Source organism: Mastomys coucha, unplaced genomic scaffold (assembly GCF_008632895.1).
Source record: "Mastomys coucha isolate ucsf_1 unplaced genomic scaffold, UCSF_Mcou_1 pScaffold1, whole genome shotgun sequence".
Taxonomy (NCBI): Eukaryota; Metazoa; Chordata; class Mammalia; order Rodentia; family Muridae; genus Mastomys; species Mastomys coucha.
In genome coordinates, this window is record NW_022196891.1 from 85,124,501 (window position 1) to 85,144,866 (window position 20,366).

Consider the following 20,366-nt stretch of genomic DNA (forward strand, 5'->3'; position numbering starts at 1 on the left):
AGCCAGGCTGCTTGCTGACCTCTTAGTTAAAGCCGACCATTGGGATTACCGTCTACCTAGGTGGTCATGAGTGTTGTATAACTGAAGTTCTTTCAGACTCTTCTAGCAGTTTGTGAGATGCGATGCTAAGGCACATATCTCTGAGGTGGTAAGCCTTCATGACTTGAATTTATGAAACAAACAAACAAAAATTAAAAATCATGGGGAACCCAAAGGCTTCTGGGAGGGCCACTCTGAATGGGATATGTCTCTTTTTTTTTTTTTGTGGAGCTTTGCCTACATTTTTTTTTTCCCCAAGAGCAAAGCAAAAACTTCTTGTGGTTTTTGTTTATCTGGCTTAGTCAATACACATTAAGTAGAGGCGTGCTGAATTTTTACCCCCCAACCCCCGCCCTGGGTCAGAATGATCTTGGCAAATGATAATTTCTTTTTCATCTGCTCCCCAAAATTTACTCATTTGTCTAATGGCTTTTGAGAATTTAAGCCTAAGGCTTGCTCAATAAATCTATGTTTCCCCTTTCTCTTGATGTTTACAATATGAATTAAAATAGTTTTAGCAGGAATACTTTCCAAGCTGTTCATATACAACAGTCAGGAGAATTTCCTTAGCTTGGAAAAGAGTGAAAAAAGCCTATATACAAAGTTAATACAAGTAGATCATATGAGAAAATATTAGACATTCTCTTCCTCTTTTAAGATCATTTAGTTGTGAGCTGTTCCCTAGACTGCCCTTTGTCATCCATAATTCCAAAATCTTATAGTACTTTTATTTTCCCCCAAACCCAAAGATGGCTGTGACCAACGGCCTTCATTTACCTCCCAGTGTAAATGTTTGGAGCTCTTCCTTTGCAGGCACTCATTTGCCAAAACAGATCTGATAGTTTGAGAAGGATTGTTATACCTGGAATCAACCCATGATCAAGGGAAGAGAAGAGGGTCCTTGTTTAATGACAGGTACGCCTCCCCCTAGGAGATGACTGTCTGCAGTGATTGTTGGACCCCATGAAGTAATAGCGCATCCGTTTCTCCCTAGCCTTGACTGAGACCTGCCTAAGCAGTCATGGGAGCCTAGAGTCACAGATGGGGAAGCCATTGTCCAAGGAAGGGTACTGAGTTGCACGTTTTCGACTTCTTTCTGTTGGTCTACACATCTGAAGGGGACATGTGTGCTCAGAGTCTAGACAGCACTGGGCTTTGGCCTCAGATGGGACCTGTGGCTGGCCTCCTCTGTTCACCCTTAGCCGGTTGGACAGTGGGGATGAGGTGTACATGGGCATTTTATATGCTTAAGCGCCATCACAAGAATGTCTTGTGGCCCTGTTCAAGAGCTTTTCAGAAGTCACTCATGTTCTAGGACTGTCCTTGTTGCTTTTCATGCCCCCAAAGTACTACCCCATAAGAAGGGCTTCTTTCAGTTTCTGTGGCCTACCACCTGGTAGGTAATCTTCCGGAGACGAAAGTAAAGGACCAACAACCCAAGTGACATGTCTCTTTTCATGCCTTTATGGCAAACAGACTCACTTGGTTGAGTCTGAAGAAATTAAAAAAACACAAAACAAAACAAAACTAATCTGAGGGTTACAGTTCAACTTCAATTGTATTTCTTTATTGTCTTAGTTCTTTGTAGTGAACAAAACTTTAGTGTGTAGCGCATTTGTGAAGGTTTCAATGATTGGAAAGTCTGTCTTGAGCTGTGGTCGCCCTATGTGATAGTTTCTTTCTCTCTTATCTTCAGTTTCTGGGGTAAGTTCCTTGATGTCTATTGTCTTCTTTTGCTTGCCTTTGAAGCATGGCTTGGCCTCTACGTGGAGGGAGCAGGGAGTGGCTGGGGGCCCTAAATCCCTAAATCATGTTCTCCGGACACTTATCCTTCTCCATTCCCAAGAAATGATTTCTTCCCATCTGCTTTGCCAAAGGGCCATGCTCTTTGTTGAATGGGTGCTAGATCCCTCCTGCTAACCCTAGGCTGCGCCCTTCATTCTCCTAGGAGATTGCCCCCAACACCTCCCGCTTGTGTTTCCTTTTGTTTCTGTTTGCAGAACATTCTACCTGAGTGCTTTTATGGTGTTTTGCTGATGGCTGTCAGTTTGGGGTACTCAGCTGCTGACATTTTTGCTAAGTTAATGTCACAGCAGAGGAACCAAAGGCAGACTGGAATCTGGCTCTAGCTCGGTGGAAGATACAACTTCTGTTTGATTGTGTGTAAATACAGTTCGTTAGCTGGGGGTTTATCAGATAGCTTGGCAGAGAGAGAGAAGAGCAGTGTAGACTGTTTTCAGTAACCACGCTGGCTCATACTCCTGATAAGATTGAGAGAGCTTTTTACGAAGTGCTGATAGGTTTGAATAAGAAAGGGCTAATCTCCTTCAGTGGCACCAGCTTATCGGAGTGGAGCAAAATGCCAACACTTTTACATTAGCAAAAGTAAATGTTTTAGACACTCCGGGGCCCCCCTTTTTTTCCTGTTCAAGTTAAATAAGGAGGGGCGCTTTTGAGTGTGTGCTAATGAATAGAAGGATTTATTACCTTCACTAAATTACACGGGGAAATGTTGATAAAGGAACCCTGGGCATCAACAGCAGTGTCTTTGATAAGCAGGTACATGTATGCTCTCCATTCTCTGGAGAAATTAACATGCCAAACCGTCTCTAGGTCCATTAAACACCATTTCTGATGTTCCAAGATTCAGTTATGTTCGGCGCCAATTGAGGCTCCTTGTTTTCTGAGCCCGTGAGTGACGGGCGTTTGAAACTTTAGCTTATCAGACTTAGGAAATGTTGGTGTGCTGCAGTCAAGTTTTGGGATGTGGTGTGTGTCGGTTGTGTTGAGCCAGCGAGGTCCTATAAAGAAGACAACAATAAAAATTATGACTGGGGAGAGATGCATTCTAAATTCACAATGCCTTAATGAAAAGATAAATGTTTTTGTCTAAATAATAGTCCATTTTAAAGTACGTACCCTTTCTTACTGGGAGGGAAAATAAAGGATGCTGGTTTTCTTTTAATACAAACCACTAACTTTCCCAGTTGTAGCATCTTCTTGTCTTTGTAATCCAATGCCTCCAAATAATTTAGTGTATTCAGATTTGATAAATGGTAGTGCAAGATCAGAATGATTGATTTTGGATTACTATTGATTACTCTCAATGAGATCACCGTGACACACTCGAATCAATAGTCTTCGATTAAGCGAGGCACCACGGTTCCATACACTCCCCCAGCAGTGGGGGACGGAGGGGGCAGAGTGTTCACAAGCTGATAAATTGACAAAGCATTCAGCTCTAAGCAACCCTTTGTTCAGCACTGGTTTCTTAAAATATATTTCATTGGAAAGTTCGTTTTTTTTTTTTTGCAACTCGGGGCCTTTCTGTGGAAGAAAGGTCATCAGTTTAAGGATTATTAAATTTTAACTAAAAACAACTGGGCTCCATTTAGGTGTAAAATCATTTAAGTACTTACTGCAGGCAACCTTCATGCTTTTGAGCTGTCGCTCAAAGGTTCCATTCTTTTATGAAGATGTCAATTGTAAACATAAAAATGCATGGCTGGAAATAGAATGGTTTTAAGATTCAAAATGAAATAAAAATTCCTGCCTGAGGAAAACAGCATAATCAAAATAAGGTGGTCTTAACTCTGCTCACAGTCGGCCATGCTCCGGAGAAGCGCTGCAAGGTGGCAGCAGGTACCTCGAGCAAGCGTAGCTGCTAGATGTCTTCCCCTCCTCGTCTGAGGGTGTGTGTGCGTAGCAGCATCTCCAGCACCGTACATAGCATGCTAAGCAGCGTTTGATCTGCGAGCCGCCAGCACTATCTATCAGGCCCTTGGAATCTTTCTGTCGCAAGCAAACTTACAAAGTCGTTAGCAGGGTAGCAGGACAAGTCCACGTTCCCCTTCTTTGAGGGAAGTTGCTCAAGGAGATTGTTCTATCATCTTCTGTCCTTGTGCGGTCTGAGCCTAGGCTGGGCAGCCTTGGCATGGTGGTCCTGGGTGGCAGTGCCAAAGGTGATTGTGCTAGCCATCTGGTCTCTTGGGCTCTAAGTGAAAGCTCTTATATAACCTGTCTGCCGATGAGCTTTTTAACGACTAGGCCTGCGCACCCGTGTCTTGAGTGGCTTGCTGTCCTTTCGCTTGGTTTTGTCTTGTTTTCTTTTGTGAGTGATGCCCTGGATCATACCTAGAGCTAAGCAGGGGCTATCAAGGACTTCATTGCTAAGCTATCCCCCACCCAGCCCACCAAGCCCAGCCTCAACTTTTAACGTTGGTAAGTACTATAATTTTGATAAAAAACTTTAAAAGAAAAAACTTGAAAAATTAGCAAAAAAAAAAAAAAAATCAATGCAAAGGTCAAACTTGAAATTGTGAAATTACCTGTAAAAACATCAGAGTGTTTTTTAATTTTGCATGGAAATAATATAATTGGACTCTAATTTTATTAGCTTGAACCATATGAAGTTGCTGTTTTGTAGGTCACAAAAGAATGGTCAAATATCAGCAATTTTGTGTGATCGGGCCCAATAATTGAATTTATTTCTATGCTGTTCATATTCCATAATCAAATTGGAAATGACAACTGGTCCTTAGTCTCTGAAGGGCTGTAGCAGAATATGGGAGACTCCTGAATCCTGCCTTCAACTCTGATAAGCTTACTGTAATGTCATTTTCGCAACCGTGTATTTTTCTTCAGGATCCTTAGAGAGTGTCCGAGTGCCTGGTACACAGAGCAGAAGTGTGCTTGGCTGTTGCCTGCCCTAAGGGAGCAAGGCTGAGAAGCTATTCAAAGTTTTCATCTGATGAAGGTCCCTCTCACCCATCCCCCCCCCATTCCCCTCCTCAGGCTCACAGCATCAGGCAGAAAAGACTTCCCAAGAGAGCAGAGTGTAAATGGTTTCAAAGGAAATTGAGGAAAATTCCCCGTGCCTCTGATGTGTCTCCTCACATGCTCTGAGGACCTATGGAGGGCTTCCTCAAGCTGATGCGGAGGCCAGAAATGCTTTATTGGTCACAGTAATCAGGGATGTTCTAAAGTGACCCCCCGGGGCCACCCACTGACACCCTAGATGTCAAGGCTGCCCTGCCCTGGCCAGTAGGAGCTCTCTGCACCCACCTATGGGCAGCAGCTGGCTCTGCAGCGACAGGAAGGGCTTTGAGGCCACCATGGAACCTGTGCAAGACAAATTGCATCTTGACTTCAGGTCACTTCAGGACTGCGTGAGTTTCTGTGCCTTCAGGAGAGTCCACAACCACTTATATCTCATTCCAAAACAAGGGCAGACATGGCTTCCTGGATCTTTTTTTTTTTTTTTCTTTGGTGACTATCTTTCCCTGGTTCCATTGTCAATCTTGGAGTATCCCTTTATTCCTATTCGACCCCGTCTATGACATGCATTGCTGCTACCAAAAAAGGAAATCATTCCACTTGCTTCTAGACCTATGCAGCACAGGGGTCACAGGTATGGTGCGGAGGAAACTTTCTTAGTTCACACTCGTCTTTCTTTGCCCTGGCCACGCTGTGGGTACCAGTGTCAGCCTAGATGTGTGCGCGTTCCGCATTCATTTGGATATAAAAATCCTCTGACTGCAGCAGAGACTACTCTTGCGAAAGACACAAAGCAGTGGGTGATGATGTCCGATAAGTTTGTTGTCCCAGACTAGAGCAACTCCTCTGTACCGCCCAGCCACAAACACTATATTTATATCAGTTCGTCCCAAAGAGATAAAAGGCTCGAGAAAATAAATAGCCAAAGAGAGTTCACTCTTCCTATGGAAAAGGGCCAATTGATTTTTACTTTATTTTATTTTATTTTATTTTGTGGGTAAAAAACTGGAGACACCCTAATCTGCGACAGAGGATGATTATGGTAGGACCTGTCCCTTAGGCCTTTTTTTTTTTTTTCTCCCAGCTCTGGATGGATGGTAGCTTTTGTCCAGCTCTTCTGGGAGCAGGACAGAGCAGATCCCTCCCAAGCAACATGAGCCACAGCCCATCAGCAGGCTGCCAGTCATCAGCAGGTGTGAACAACATAAAACAGGATTAACACTGAACCAAAGTGTGCACTAAAAACAGAACCCCTGCCTTGCTCCGAGAAGGACGCGCAGAAAAGGAAGACCCAAGCCACGCTGGGCCATGCTTCTTGTTTACGAAACGTTGCTCAGTGAACTATGTAGAGGGCAGAAAAGACAAGCAAGGTACGAGGGGGCGTTCACTCTCGAATTCTCTCTCTTCACGTTGTAAACTCAAAACTTAGGGAGCAAACCTTTTAGGACGATTTTGGAGATGTTTAAAAAAATAAAAAAAAAAATAAAGCGAAAGCCATTTAAGTAGAGTCCAGTTGGCAGGTTCCTGGTACAGAGACACTGTCCCCTGCTTCCAAACTAATGCAGATCGGTAGGCATTTGGTGTGGTCTTTCCCATCTCTAAGAAGGTCCCGCCGATCGATTATTCTGTGATCTTTATGTTTAACTGGATTACTGGACTCACAGTTTTGCCAAAGCAAATAAGCTGTAAATAAGTTAAGTAACTGAAGAGTAGAGTCTTCATTCTTATAATTATTAATAAAACAACCACTCTGCTTAAGAATAAGAAAGCTGCCAATAAAGAACAATTGCGAATATAAAATTTACATATCTGCTGCTTCCTGGGGTTGAAGCCAGTTTATATTTCAGAGCTTTGGCCCTTGGTCACGTTCCATCCAGCGTATGAAATAAGAAACTAGCGGCTAATAGTTGGAGAAATTATGTTGTGTGTACACACACATACACTGTGCACATGAACACACATAAGCCTTTAACATGTGCAAATACAGGTTTTTCTGCATGTTTATATAATCACACTGACTTCTGAAACTAAGACATTTACAAAACTGTGCTGTTCAACAATATCACATATACTTATTTAAAGTGCTTTCCAAATCAGAATTTTGACAGTCAGTCTCTCTTGCCCTGCCCCATGCTCACTGGCTCCATTATTTTTGTGTCCGTGGTTTAGAATGTATTTCTTCACCACTTTTCTGCCTTTTTTTTTTAACTCTTCAAAAATTTTAAAATAGTAAGATTTTTTTTTTCCTCCCTTGAGTGTTTGTCACTAACTTTACTGTAAAAGTCTCATTGCCTGGCAGTTGGGGTGTTTACATGTAGTTTGCAAGGAACTTCCAAGTCATTGTGAGCTATGTAAATTGTACAGCATACATTTCTTTATTTTGAGGCAGGATTCTGCCATGTCACCTTGTGTAGCTTGGAACTCCCTATGTAGGCTAGGCAGGCCTTGAACTCACAGGCATCCCCCTGCCTCAGCTCCAAGGTGAGATTAAGGGTGTGCACTACCACCGGTTTAAAGATTCCGTTTTAATCGCCGAGCTATCATGTTGCCTAAGAAGCTAGCTTGCCGTCATTCACCCTTTAATGTTTCTTCCCCTCAGGAACACCGTGGCTTTTTTGTTTATGCTTTTAAATACACTGTTGGAAATATGAGCTGGTTAAAGGGCTCATAACGTAATGACAGCCAATGAAATTGGGTTTAGGAGATATTTGTTTAAGAATAATTTTTGACCCGTGTTCTGTATAATCAACTGTCTAGTATCAAATACACAGCATCCAGTAACTCCTCGTGTTGCCTCCAAAAAAAAGGTTGTTTATATTTGTTTGCAATTTTTTTTAAAGACAGTTTCGGCGTCCTGTTTTGAGAAGCCACTGAGTGTGCACAAGAATAGGCCTAGCTCCAGAGATCCTAAAGGATGAAAATACAAAATGGTCGTGTGTGCACATAATACATTTTAAAGTGTGACTTTCTGTACTTGGTCCAGCTTTACTGGAAGCTGGTTCATCTTGGGATACCCTCTCAACCGGACGGGACCTTCATCCAGCATTTCCACACACTGCCCTTTAGACTTCTCCAAAGCCAGGATCTCAATTTGCCTGAGGACTCATTCAGAGAACCCCTCCCTCTTGGCAGCCGCCCCTCCCCCTTTGCAGGCACTCAGCAGATACATTTCTTTTCAGCATTTTATGTATTTATTTAGTTATTTTGAAGATGCAGCTTGCTTTGCCTCAGGTCATTAAAATGATTGTCTTCCACATCTCTAGATGTTTCCAGTGAGATGATTAGCGACATTAGGCACTAAGATTTATACTGGCATCACTTAAGTTTACTGAGGGGTCAAATCATAGTACCACAGTGCCATTGCCAGTCGGAATGTGCCAGAAACATCTCGGGAGAGTTTTCGTTAAGTGTTTATGCTCAATTAAAATTTATACTCCATGCTAGCGAGTGCCTGTCTGTTAATAGCTCAGTGTCTGTGTGGCCACCAGCTTCCTTTTGCCACTGACATATAACCCAGTATCCACTGTAACAGTGTATAGGATGGCAAACTTTAAAAGGGAGGTACTAGCTTTTCAGGAAAGGCATGAGAAAAATAAGACAAAGGATCGATCATAGCCAATATTTTCTACACCACCAGAAGTCCCGACAACGTGGTTTTGGGGTCTTCCTTGTTGATGAGAAGCACAGTTCGCCTTTGTGTAGGTTTGTACCCAAGAGCCCCCTGTACACCTCTTCTCCATCTGCGCTTTTTGCAAAATATTTGTGAAGAGAAACATCTCCTCCACCATCTCCTTGATTTTACCCTATTGCTCCCCCGGGGTCCTTTTCACATCTTCAAGCTGAGATGGAATATTTCAGAAGGACGTGTCCTTCTCTGTGCACACCACTAGCTAGGATGTATCCCGAAGTCTTTCCTGTATGTCTATAAGAAGAAAAAAAAATAAAAACAGAATAACCCACTAACAAAGCGACGGCATAAAAGAAATCAGGGCTTGCTGGGATGGGATGGTGTGACAAAAGAAAGATGATCATTTATGATTCTTCTGGTATCGATGTAAAGGATTTACCCATGCCCCACTTCCCCACCACCCCCAGCTCCACAGTGCTCAGCATCAGATGATGATAATGTACCTGGAAGGAAGAGGCAGCCTATGCCCAGGCAGGCAGCATCAGACAGGGCGCCTTGCCATCTGGCCCACCTGCTGCATGCATGAGTCCATCTGGTGACTGCAATAGCTCATTGTAGGCCTCTTCTGAGGAACTCTGGGGCTGAAAAGCAGGCAGTGTGAATTATTTAAGTAGCTGGTCTAAATAAATAGAGGGGAAGGGGAGAAGAATAACAGGGGAAGAAAACGGAGAGGACCCGCTCCCTCCCTGCTTTGTCTGTAGTTCTGGAATGTTCTGATCCGGTGAGAACACCCATTTGCATGTAGATTTGGTTGTGTAGATCACTGTACAGATTACACGAGGAGGAGATTTATCCAGGCTTAGATAAAACTCTGACTGCTTTGCACTTAAGATAGAGAATCTTAAAGAGTTCAGCATCAGTAGAGCTGATAACAGGGGAGAGTATTTCAGGCATCCATCCGCAGAGGTAAAGCTACTGTTTGTCCTTTTAGGAACAGATGGTTGTTATTGGGGTGGGGGGATGGGGACACGTGCTTGACTTTTTAATTGTAATTTACAGAATTTGAATTTTTCCTGCTGGATTCAAAAATGAGAAAAATTGTGATAATTTGATTTATGCGAGTGGCCAATCGAAACTGTTTTAGTCAGGTACAGTTCTTTTCCCTGATTAGATAGGTACATTAATAGTTTGTATTAATAGGTGCTGAGTGGGGAGCAAAAGTCACCATAGGTCTGAGTTCTGTGTCTAGATTAAACAGATGGGTATGCCCAGTAATTTTAAACACTGTGATTAATGCAAAAAAAAGAAATACTGAAATTATGAGCCAGACCTGATGAGTTACTTACATTCGAGCAAAGTGGGATCTAAAGACTTCGTGGGCATCATTTTACAAGTAACAAAATTGATTTCTGAGGTCATGGTTATCACAGAGCCTAGGATGAGGTGGTTTGTGCAAAATGAATGTAAGTTATACATGAAAGGTAAGGGCTATATCAGGGACTGTAGTATCCAGAAACCACTCCTGTGGTCTTTTCTTTTCATGGTATTATTTGAAAGAGAGGGCGGAGACTTTGTAATTAAATTAATATATTTTCCCCCTTCTCTTATTTTGACATTATTGAGTGGGTAATACTGATATAAAATGTTCTTTGTAGTGTCTAGCCTATTCATTTTTTTAGTCTGTATACCTATAAGAAATCCATGAGAAAGTAACAGTCTTTAGTGTCTTCCCTACACATACATGTTCAGCATGGACCTGGGAGAGCAGGGGAGACATTAACAAGCCCATGTTCTAGGACAGACTCCACCGTATCCCATTCTCTATTCAGCAGCACTTGGGCATCTCTCTACCCAGGAAGCCCCAAGTTATCTGAACGTAAGCAGTTTTTCTATGTACAGCCAAATAGGCACAGGAATAAAGAACATGGTTGGTTCTAAAAGTCACAAGTGACCTCCTTCCTATTCAAAAGGTGCTTTGTAGTGCCTCATTTACAGTCATCTCTTTCCAAAATATGTCCCGGACTGCCTCTTCCCATCCGCCTTTGAAGCTCCAAGTAAAATACTTGTCTTCAGCCAAGTGCCTCTGAAAATGTAGATAGTTCAGGCCATCTGAGTCATCTTCCCACCCAGGCCACTCAGGCCTCACCCTTCCCTCTAGGACGGCCCAGCTAAGTCTTTGCCCATCTTCTGTGCTTTGCATCTGTGTAAAGAAATCCCTTCCGTCTCCACGTCCCGTCTCCCTAAAATCCGTCCCAGGCACCTCTCCCTGTTCTGATCTCATCTTTTCCTAGGACACTTTTTCTTACTGAGTTGTTGGACAAGTAAATGTCCCTGTAGGCAGAGGACAGAGCTGGCTGACTGGGCTTCTTGGTTCAGGGTCCGGACCAAGCCAATGGTAGACCTTGACTGCGATGGAAGGGGTTGGGACTTGGCACAGTTCGCCAGGACAGTTTCAGGCAGCACCACAAATAGTTCAAGGCTCCTCACACACACGAGGATGGCTCTTAAGCTGTCGCTCCTTCGGGAACACCTGGGCCTTCTCTTCTTCCTTTAATGGCTCCACATTCACTGAGACTTGCTGTACGAATTTAAAGGTTTTACGTTATTTTTTTTTTTTTTTTTTTTTTTTTTTTTTTTTTTTTTACTGAAGACACAGCCTTCTAGACACCTGCTGTCTTCATCGCGTGACTCAAGGGTGCTAAGTGGGTAGGGCCGGGTAGTTGATAGAGGGGGATTTTACCGGATCAGGCTTGCTTGTGTCAGTGGAAATGTCATATACTTCATGCTATGTTAAGGTCACCTGGGGCATCTATCTTTCAACAGGGGGGAGTCTAACGTGCACGCATACCCATGGAATGCCAAGCAGAACCTCACCCGTGAGCACCGTCGGCCCACTATGCTTCCCATGAGCACCTCTTCCAGCATTTTGCAGTTTTTCTCCCTTTGAATCTAATAGGAGTCAAGAACATAATATGGGTGTGGATTTCATTTTGTATTTGATCGTGATGCCCACAGAGGATGCTATTTAGAAGCATGAGCGTCATCTCCTGGAGAAAGCCACGCACCCAAATATTTGCTAGGAGTTCTAAAAGAAAAAATATTATCCTTTCTCAAGGAGACACCCAGCAGGTTATTAATTAGTGTTGTGACTTACTTTTGCAGAATGCTGACTTTGTAATTATAGAGTAAATCGGTAAGTCTTTTTGATATTATGAAAACTAAAATAAAGAAAATGAATGCTAATAAAAGACTGTGCAACACACCGTAGATCTCCAGAGTAAGCCTCCTTGTAGTGCTTCCTCCCGGAACCTGCCACTGACAGTTCAGTTAGATCCGCTGTGCTTACGGTGAGCTAGCCGCGTTGAGGACGGGTTCTCCTAACAGTTACAGTGTTATTAATTCTCTGACTGAGAAGCAAAACAGCAAGGTGATGATGCTTAATAGCTCCCCATAAAGAACTTCATTACCCCATTCGCCGCGATGAGGAGGGGCGTTATCATGAATTGCAGGAATTTTTTTATGGCTGTGTAAGTGGGAGGTGAGGTGACCATGTGGGGTTTCCCAAAAGCAGGGGCAATAAGTGGAATGGCATTACTTAAGGCATAATAAAGACAACATGTCATGATCATCTGTTGCTTGGGGATGTCCCGACTGCACAGGCACGACGTCAGGTCCCTGTATTGTCTTAAGATATTGATAATGTTGATTTCTGTTTCGTGGGAGGGAATCCTGATCAGAGGAGGGATGGACCACCAGGAGAAAAAGCAGCAGGCATGCACAGAGGGATGGAGCAGCTAGGAAATCTACTGGCTTTGTTCTGTCCCCATTTCCCAGGAAGCTCTTCAGGGTGTTTGGCCATTTGTAGTTTGTCTTGTGGTCCACCCTGAATGTGTGCTGGGTATCATTTTTAAGAATAATGTACTTTATTTGGGGAACCAAGGTTGGATGGTACGTGCTGTGGGCTCACGAGCTGAGAAACCGATGCCTCCACCAAGTACGTTAAGCAAAAGGAGCCCGGCAAGACCGTACACTCCACAAATATTCCCTCCCCTCCCCCCCAGCACTTGGCTCTTAATAACGGGGTTGTTAGTGGCACCAGAGGGGGAAGTACAAACTGAGATTTCACTTCTCGAAGCCAAATTAGCTTCTTACCTCAACCGACAAATTCTGCAGCCGAAATGAGTCATGAGAAGGATTAGTCAGGGAAGCTTGAATTGAACCTATTTCTCGTGCCTGCGTGCGCCCTTATCAGTCCCCCTCTACTTATAATTGCCAGCTCCACTTTCCGAAATTAGCAGAGGAGAAAGCAAGGCAAAGGCAGAAACCTAGCTGCTGGCTGGCTCCTTACCTGCCCCGAAAGTTGGGGGGTGAGAGCGTGACTACAGAAAGCCCCAGAGTTCATTATGGCCACCGAGGGAACTGCAGAAGCAGAGAGCCTTCCTGTGCTTTGTGTGTGTGCTTTGCCTGCCTGGAGTGCAGTGCCTGTTGGAGGTCAAAAGAGGGCTTCAGAGCTCCTAGAACTGGAGTTTTAGATGGGTGGGTGGGTGGTGAGAACCAAACTGGAGCCTTGCAGAGGAACGGCTAGTTCTTTTAGTGGTGGAGCTACCTCCCCTGCCCTGAGTCTGCCTCTGCTAAGGGAACGAAAGGACAAAGTCTAGCAGATTGCCCTGAGGTTACAGTATTTCAAGAGGCCGTCTTATCTTCAGTTTCCTCTCTTCTCACCAGTCAGGTAAACAGTTGCACGAACATGATGCTGGAGTACTTTGTGGATTATGACCAACACCAGCTCAGATTTTCATCATGCAGAAATGATTATGTGTGTGCAAGCATGTCTCTGTGTGTGTGAGCACGCCTGTGTGTGTGTGAGCATGCCTGTGTGTGTGAGCATGCCTGTGTGAGCATGCCTGTGTGTGTGAGCATGCCTGTGTGTGTGAGCACACCTGTGTGTGTGTGTGAGCATGCCTGTGTGAGCATGCCTGTGTGTGTGAGCATGCCTGTGTGTGTGAGCATGCCTGTGTGAGCATGCCTGTGTGTGTAAGCATGCCTGTGTGTGTGAGCATGCCTGTGTGTGTGAGCATGCCTGTGGATGTGAGCATGCCTGTGTGTGTGAGCATGCCTGTGTGTGTGAGCATGCCTGTGGGTGTGAGCATGCCTGTGTGTGTGAGCATGCCTGTGTGTGTGAGCATGCCTGTGTGTGTGAGCATGCCTGTGTGTGTGAGCATGCCTGTGTGTGTGAGCATGCCTGTGTGTGTGAGCATGCCTGTGTGTGTGAGCATGCCTGTGTGTGTGAGCATGCCTGTGTGTGTGAGCATGCTTGTGTGAGCATGCCTGTGTGTGTGAGCATGCCTGTATGTGTGAGCATGCCTGTGTGAGCATGCTTGTGGGTGTGAGCATGCCTGTGGGTGTGAGCGTGCCTGTCTGTGTGAGCATGCCTGTGTGTGTGAGCAAGCCTGTGGGTGTGAGCATGCCCATGAGGCAGCCTCATACTCATTTCAGGCAGTCTCCTGCAGGAAAGATTTTACCAACTGACTGAGCTGATTTTACCCTCCCATGGAGATATTTTATTTATCCGATGAAATGCTTAGAACGTGATTAATTTGTCAGGGGAACATCTTGTTACTGTGAATTTGCTGAGTGTGAAAGAAAACTGCAGTCACATGGATCTTGAAAATCTGAAGTAGCTAGAATCTTCTTTTACTTTAAAGTGACTCTGATTTTCTTTAAGACAATAACTTTGCCAGACTTTGGGCCTGAGAGTTTAGTCAGGTTGTGTGCACTGGGGTACATGAATGGGGCACCATGAAAAACTAGGAGAGGGTATTGGAAATGTGGCTTAGTTGGCACAGTGATGGTCTAGCATGCAAGAAGCCCTGGCTTCAGTCACACAATTGCTTGTCATCCCAGCAGTGGGGGAAGGGGGTGTGGAGTGGGCGAGGAAGGAAGAGCAGATCTTCAAAGACATCCTTTGCTACTTAATCAGGGGCCAACCTGGGAAGCAAGAATCCTGGTCATAAAAACAGCAGCAGCATCACCACCAGGAGAGCATCTAATAAGAGTAGATGATGCAGGAGATACAGGGGCCTCAGTCTCTCCCCAGAAGGGGATGGCCGATGCAGCTATTAGATTTCATTTCTGGCTGGTCAGCAGAGTGGATTTATGTTGTCCATGGGCCACATACCTTTTCTGATAGAAGTGAGACACGGGGAGGCCCTTGGACCTCGGAGCAGGACAGCCATAAGCAATCCTTCATCATCTATCAAGGAGAGTCCTTCTTGTTGTGTCTGCGCAACGAGTATAGTTACCAGGTACACGTAAGGTAGGCCTCCCTCGCTCTGACTTTTAAGCCAGAGGTAATTTGTGAACAAGTGTGTAGATGAAGATTTCCCAGCCTTTGTTGTGGTTCGAGGTTGTGCTTTGCAGACCCAGGGCAGGAAGGCTCCCCTGGCTCCATTCATTCTCTTGAGTGTAACAAGTGGCGATGGCTGAGGAAGATGGCTTTTTATTCATGTGTGTCCCCTCAGCCTAGTGTCCATTTGTCCATTAGAATGAGCCACCCGTCATCCGTCCAGGTTTCCCTCTTACAGCATCAAGAGTTATGAAAGGAAAAATTCCATTTTTCCCTGGCTCCCTATGACAGGCAGACTGAAGACTGTGGTCATTGGGATTAAACACATATCCATCACCTCCAGCTGGCAGCCTATTATGATCCCCCCTTTGAATATATGAATTCCATAGACCGTGTGTTGGAAGTCTAGCAATGCCAAGTTTTTAGATAAATAATTATCCCTTTGGTGATATACAGCACTTGGTTGCCATATTTTCTCATTTTTACTGCATTCTTGCCCTTACCCTCCATAACATAAATCCTTTGCCTTCATATTTAGTAAAACTACGAGGGCAACAACCCCTTGTACTCGTTACAGGCAACCAATCACGCGACATCATTCACCATCACTATTCGTTTTCTTGGGTAGATTTTTCGATAGATGGTCTGTTTTCAATTTGACCACATAGTTGACACAGGGGTGCAGGGTAGATAAAGTGAAGACCTTGTATCTGTGCCAGCTGTAACCTTGACACACCCCTACCAGCTTTGCGGGGCTATAGGAAATAGAAAGGTAGGTGAACGAATAAGCTGTTGTCTGTGACTGCTAGTCTGTCGGCTCAGTTTTGAAGACAGGGGACCCATGTGTATGTGTAGAGAAAGGCAAATGGGAGATTTTGGGTTTCTTGCTGGGCCTCAGTTTCCTGAGTCACAGAACCACTCATAGAGAACTTTCAGGGGTGGCAAAGATGTCCCCAATCCTTGCTGCCCATTTCTTTCTCTGATGCCCCGAGTCTGTTTCTTGCTCTGTATCCTTGATTCTTACCTACAGCTCACACCTGCACGGGGGGGCTTCACTTCAGTATGTTGGGTGGTTCTGCATCCATCCACAAGACTTAGTGACAAGCGTAGAGTTTGCCCATAGGACTGCGTGCTCCAGGAGACTGGAGAGCTTGGGTGTCTGCCTCCGTAGCTGCCATAAAGCAATGGCGGAATAGCACATGGAAAGCAGACGCGCCACTAAGAGTAATGATCATGCACACTAGGAAGTCCTTCTTCAAGAAAAGCTACCATTCTAAAAAACATTTCATTTTATTTTTTTTATTTAATTACTCTCTCTCTTTCTCTCTCTCTCTCTCTCTCTCTCTCTCTCTCTCTCTCTCTCTCTCTGTGTGCGCGCGCGCACAGACATGTATGTACATGCCACCATATGTCATGCCCACACGTGATGGTCTTTCTACCTTGTGAGTTGAGCCAAGGTTATCAGGCTTGATGGGAAATGACTTCACCTGCTGAGCCTTCCACACTGACCCTAGCTGCAGTTGTAAAAATAATTCCATTTTTCACGGGAAGACTCTAATTTCACACCAACTAAGTAGCTCTTATGATTTAGCCTTCTACTTTGTAGTGTAATTAACTGTAGTATTTCCCCAGTCGCTTGGTAATTCTGACATTTCTATGCTAGTGTTGTTTGTTCTTGAGCCTTACGAACTAAAATACTACTGTTTTGTCTTATTTTGATCGCCTTTGTTATTATGAGTTTAGCAGCATAACATTCATCATGTTTACATTTGGTAGAAAACCAAACTTTGGGGTGGCAAAATACTTAGAACATGAGCCTTACGATCTGATCGAAACAGACATGCTAAGCTAGCTGCCTTAAAATATTGATGTCAGGCATCTCTGGTGTGGCTTGTTGTTATTCCGAGTAAAAAGTTTAAGCTTAGAAAATCCAAGTTGATTCTTCCTCTACCCAGCCCTGCTTCCTCGTAAGGAAAACGGAAATGAAGATTTGCACTGGGGTCATTGATGGCAGATTGGTGTGTCCTTCTCCACCTTGATGGGAAAGGAGATCTGCTTCCCAATCGCCTTCTTGGGACACGAGGAATCATATCGATAGTGCTTGAGAACATTGTCTTTTGTCATTGTTGTTTTGGTATTGCTGTTTGTTTGAGGAGGGGTCTCACTCTGTAATTCATGCTGTCTTGGAACTCACTGTGTAGCACAGCCGGGACTGAATCCTTGTCAGTTCTTCTGCCTCCGTTTCAGGCTTCTAAATTCCCGGGTTACAGTTGGGAGGCACCACAGTCAACCAACAACCTTGCCAGAATCTCTGAAAGGGGTCAGAGGAGGGCTCTGTGGATCCCGCTGTGCTGTGGTCTTATCTCCTGGCTTCCTGTTGTCCACAGTCAATGTTTTGGTATTTATTAGAATGTCCTAGACAGACGGAAATCGGATGTTGACTCTCATATGACCAGTTACAACAGTAGTGGAAAATGATGTTCTCAGTTGATGTGATACCTATGGCCGTGCCTCTGTGCCCTAACAAACATATAGTGACAAATTCATTAATTAGCTCACATCAGCCCAGCAATAGTAAAAAATAAATAAATAAATAAATAAAAATGGGGGAACATGTGAAGTAGGTATAGCTCATGTCTCCAATGAAAACTTTAATTATATTTATTAAATGATATTATTAACAAATTAGTTGAAACATTTTTAGATTTGGAGTACTATGATGAGCACAGAGAAGTCCGGTGAGATTCTTTCTACCCAGTTTCTTTCAAAGACATTGATTGCTCTTGCAAAGCTATGCTACAATACTATAAGGAAGCTGAGCGAAGACAGGAAGATCACAAGTTCAGGGTGTGCCTGGGATACAGTGAGTTCAGGGACAGCTAAGGGAACTTACTGAGATGTTTAAAACTGAAAACAAGGGAAGGCCAGTAGTGATGATACATTGTTAAAAACTTGGGGGAGATGCAGAGGCAGGCAATCTCTCTGAAGCATGAGGGAGCCTGGTCCAAATAGAGAGTTCCAGGCTTGCCATGGTTACAGGTGAGACTCTATCAATAAATAAGATAATATAAAATAAAATAAAGTAAAATAAAATAAAAATAAAGAAAGGACAGAAGAGAGAAAGGGTGGGAGGGAGGGAGGGAGGGAGGGAGGGAGGGAGGAAGGGGAAGGGGGAAAAAGGGAGGGAGGGAGGAAGGGAGGAAGGACGAAAGAAGTTCCAGGCTTGCTAGGGCCACTAGTATGACTCTGGAGAGAGGAGAGGCATGGGAGAAAAGAAAGAAAGGAAGAAAGGAAGAAAAAAGAAAGAAAGAAAGGAAGAAAGAAAGAGAGGGGGGAGGGAGAGAGAGAAAGAAAGAAAGAAGAAAAGAAAGAAAGAGAGAGAGAGAAAGGAAGGAAGGAAGAAAGAAAGAAGGAGAAAGAAGAGAGAAAAGAGAAGAGCTGACTGGAGATGAGTTTACTGGCACAGTACTTGGCTGGCACGTGGCAGTCCTGAGGCTCCATCACCCACAAACAAAACACAACCATACGTCACTGCAAGAAAGGCACATGCCTTCTGGAAACAGATTCACAACCATTCTGCGTGTCGAGTGCTGTGTCTACTTTAATGTATATATGTGGTCATAGGCAAGGAGCCTTTGCACACAGGCACCATAAAGAATGGCTCCATCACGGGATGCTTGACTTTTAGGCTATCTGAATAAAAATATAATAAAAAACTTTCAAAGATATTTTAACCTGACTGACTATTAAATATTACTTGTGGGTCACTAGAAGGTCACCCCTGCCTGACACAATGGCCCCTCTCTATGGGTGTGAAATGCTGGGCAAGAGCTCATCTGCTGAGCCGCTGGTACCTGGCTGCTGCTGCTTCTTCTTCCTCTTCCTCCTCCTCCTCCTCCTCCTCCTCCTCCTCCTCCTCCTCCTTCTTCTTCTTCTTCTTCTTCTTTTTGTCAGTGGTTTTACCTCAGCTTGCTTTGGGTGCATCTCAGGGTTGACCTGCTAGAACAGCTGCACAGTTGGGGTTTCATGAGCTGTGAGGTCAAAAGACCTCATATGTTTTCTTCTGTCACATTATAGGTCTAAAATATGATTGGAGTGGACATGGGACACTGTCCCTCATGCCTTTTCCAAACTCACTGGCTCATTCCAAATCCCTTCTGTGTATCCTCCACGGCTCCTCCTCCCTCCCTCAAAGCCCGCCCACAGGTCAGCCTCCCTTCCTAAAGTCATTGCTTCAGTCCTTCCTCCTTGAAAGCCACAGGATTCAACACTGTATCTGCAAAGGATGTTCACTGCCTCTTCCCGCAGTGTGTGATACATGCTCCATTTTACAGATTTGGCAACCGAGTCTTGTAGATGGCATGGCAGAGCCGTGTAGGTTAAAGAACTGTGTTGGTGAGTGCCAAGCCAGACCTCCTGATTAGGAATGTTGGCAGTGCAGTACAGTTGTACCCAATAAGGTACCCTCTTAACTGGCTGACTGTGATCTAAGGAGATATAAAAATGGCATCTCCTGTGCTTGATATTTTATCTCGTAGATTCCTGAGAGTCTTGTTCTGTCTCACACTGTGTGAAGACCACTTTAATTTAGGTTGAACTCTGTAACTTTATGGGTTTATCAGTGCATATGTTTATTCTCTCAACAACTTGGGAATAGGGTGAAATTAAAAAGAAAAGCAATGTTGAATGGACAGTTGTGCTTCTTAAGTAGATGGGTAGACCTAGGAAACAATAGGGTTTGTAGTATGTATGTTGCATGCGGTATGTGCATGTATACTTATGCATGTTCAAATGTATATATAGGAATATGTGAGTGTGTGTAGGCCAGAGGTTGACGTGGGTGTCATCCTTGATTCCATACTGAAGCAGTGGCTCTCACTTCAGCCCGGAGCTGGACAATCCGGTCAGTCATATGGGGGATTTGAACTCTGCTCATCATGCTTGCCTGGCAAGAACTTTACCTGTGTAGCCTCCACGTTAGTCCATGTTAAAGCCAAGATGCCTACTGGGTGGCAGGCTACCTCTCCTGCCTGCAGGGATGCACAGGTGCTGCCACCTGAGATGCTTCTGCCAGAATAAAGACAGAATTCTTTTAAAATTGGTCTATGTTACAATGTAAATAGTGTTTCAGGTACCTTTGTAAAACTAGACATTCATTTACCCACGCACATTTTATGAACAGATACTCTTTAAAATATATAGCCATTTTCCTTTAGTCCCTCCGCCCTCCTTCCCTTCTTCCCTCTTTCCCTCTCTCCTTCCTCCCTCTCTCTCCCTCCTTCATCTCCCCCTCCCTCCTCCCCTTCTTCCTTCCTTCCCTCCTCCCCCTACCTCCTCCCCCTTCCTCCTCTCCCTTCCTCCTCCCCTCCTTCCTCTCTCTTCCTCCTCCCCTTCCTCCTCCGTCCTCCTCCCCTTCCTCCTCCCCTCCATCCTCCCCTTCCTCCTTCTTGTACTACCTTCCTCCCCTCCCTCTCCTTCCTCCCCTCTCCCTCCTTCATGTCTCCTTTCCTCCTCTCCCTCCCTCCTCCCCTCCCTCCTCCCTTTTCTCCTCCCATCTCTTCTCCCCTTCCTCCTCCC

At 44.5% G+C, this 20,366-nt stretch overlaps 1 protein-coding gene and 1 long non-coding RNA gene across 10 annotated transcripts in view; one reads left to right on the forward strand and one right to left on the reverse strand.

Annotated features, from left to right (window-relative positions):
• The window catches only part of Esrrg (estrogen related receptor gamma), a 628,608-nt gene that overhangs the window by 408,496 nt on the left and 199,746 nt on the right, over positions 1 to 20,366 (forward strand). Inside the window, exon 1 of one of the 9 annotated variants that reach the window (XM_031338195.1) lies at positions 6,104 to 6,185. The exons of the other annotated variants lie outside the window; for them this stretch is intronic. Coding sequence (XP_031194055.1) covers positions 6,124 to 6,185 — 62 coding nt within the window. The 5' untranslated portion in view covers positions 6,104 to 6,123. Of the gene's footprint in view, positions 1 to 6,103; positions 6,186 to 20,366 lie in introns of those variants that run through there. 9 annotated transcript variants of the gene reach the window in all.
• Positions 1,600 to 4,009, reverse strand: LOC116068573. Its single transcript, XR_004109624.1, has 3 exons — positions 3,459 to 4,009; positions 2,959 to 3,366; positions 1,600 to 2,840 (listed from the first exon to the last, which is right to left on the reverse strand). It is a non-coding gene; the product is annotated as an uncharacterized LOC116068573 (long non-coding RNA).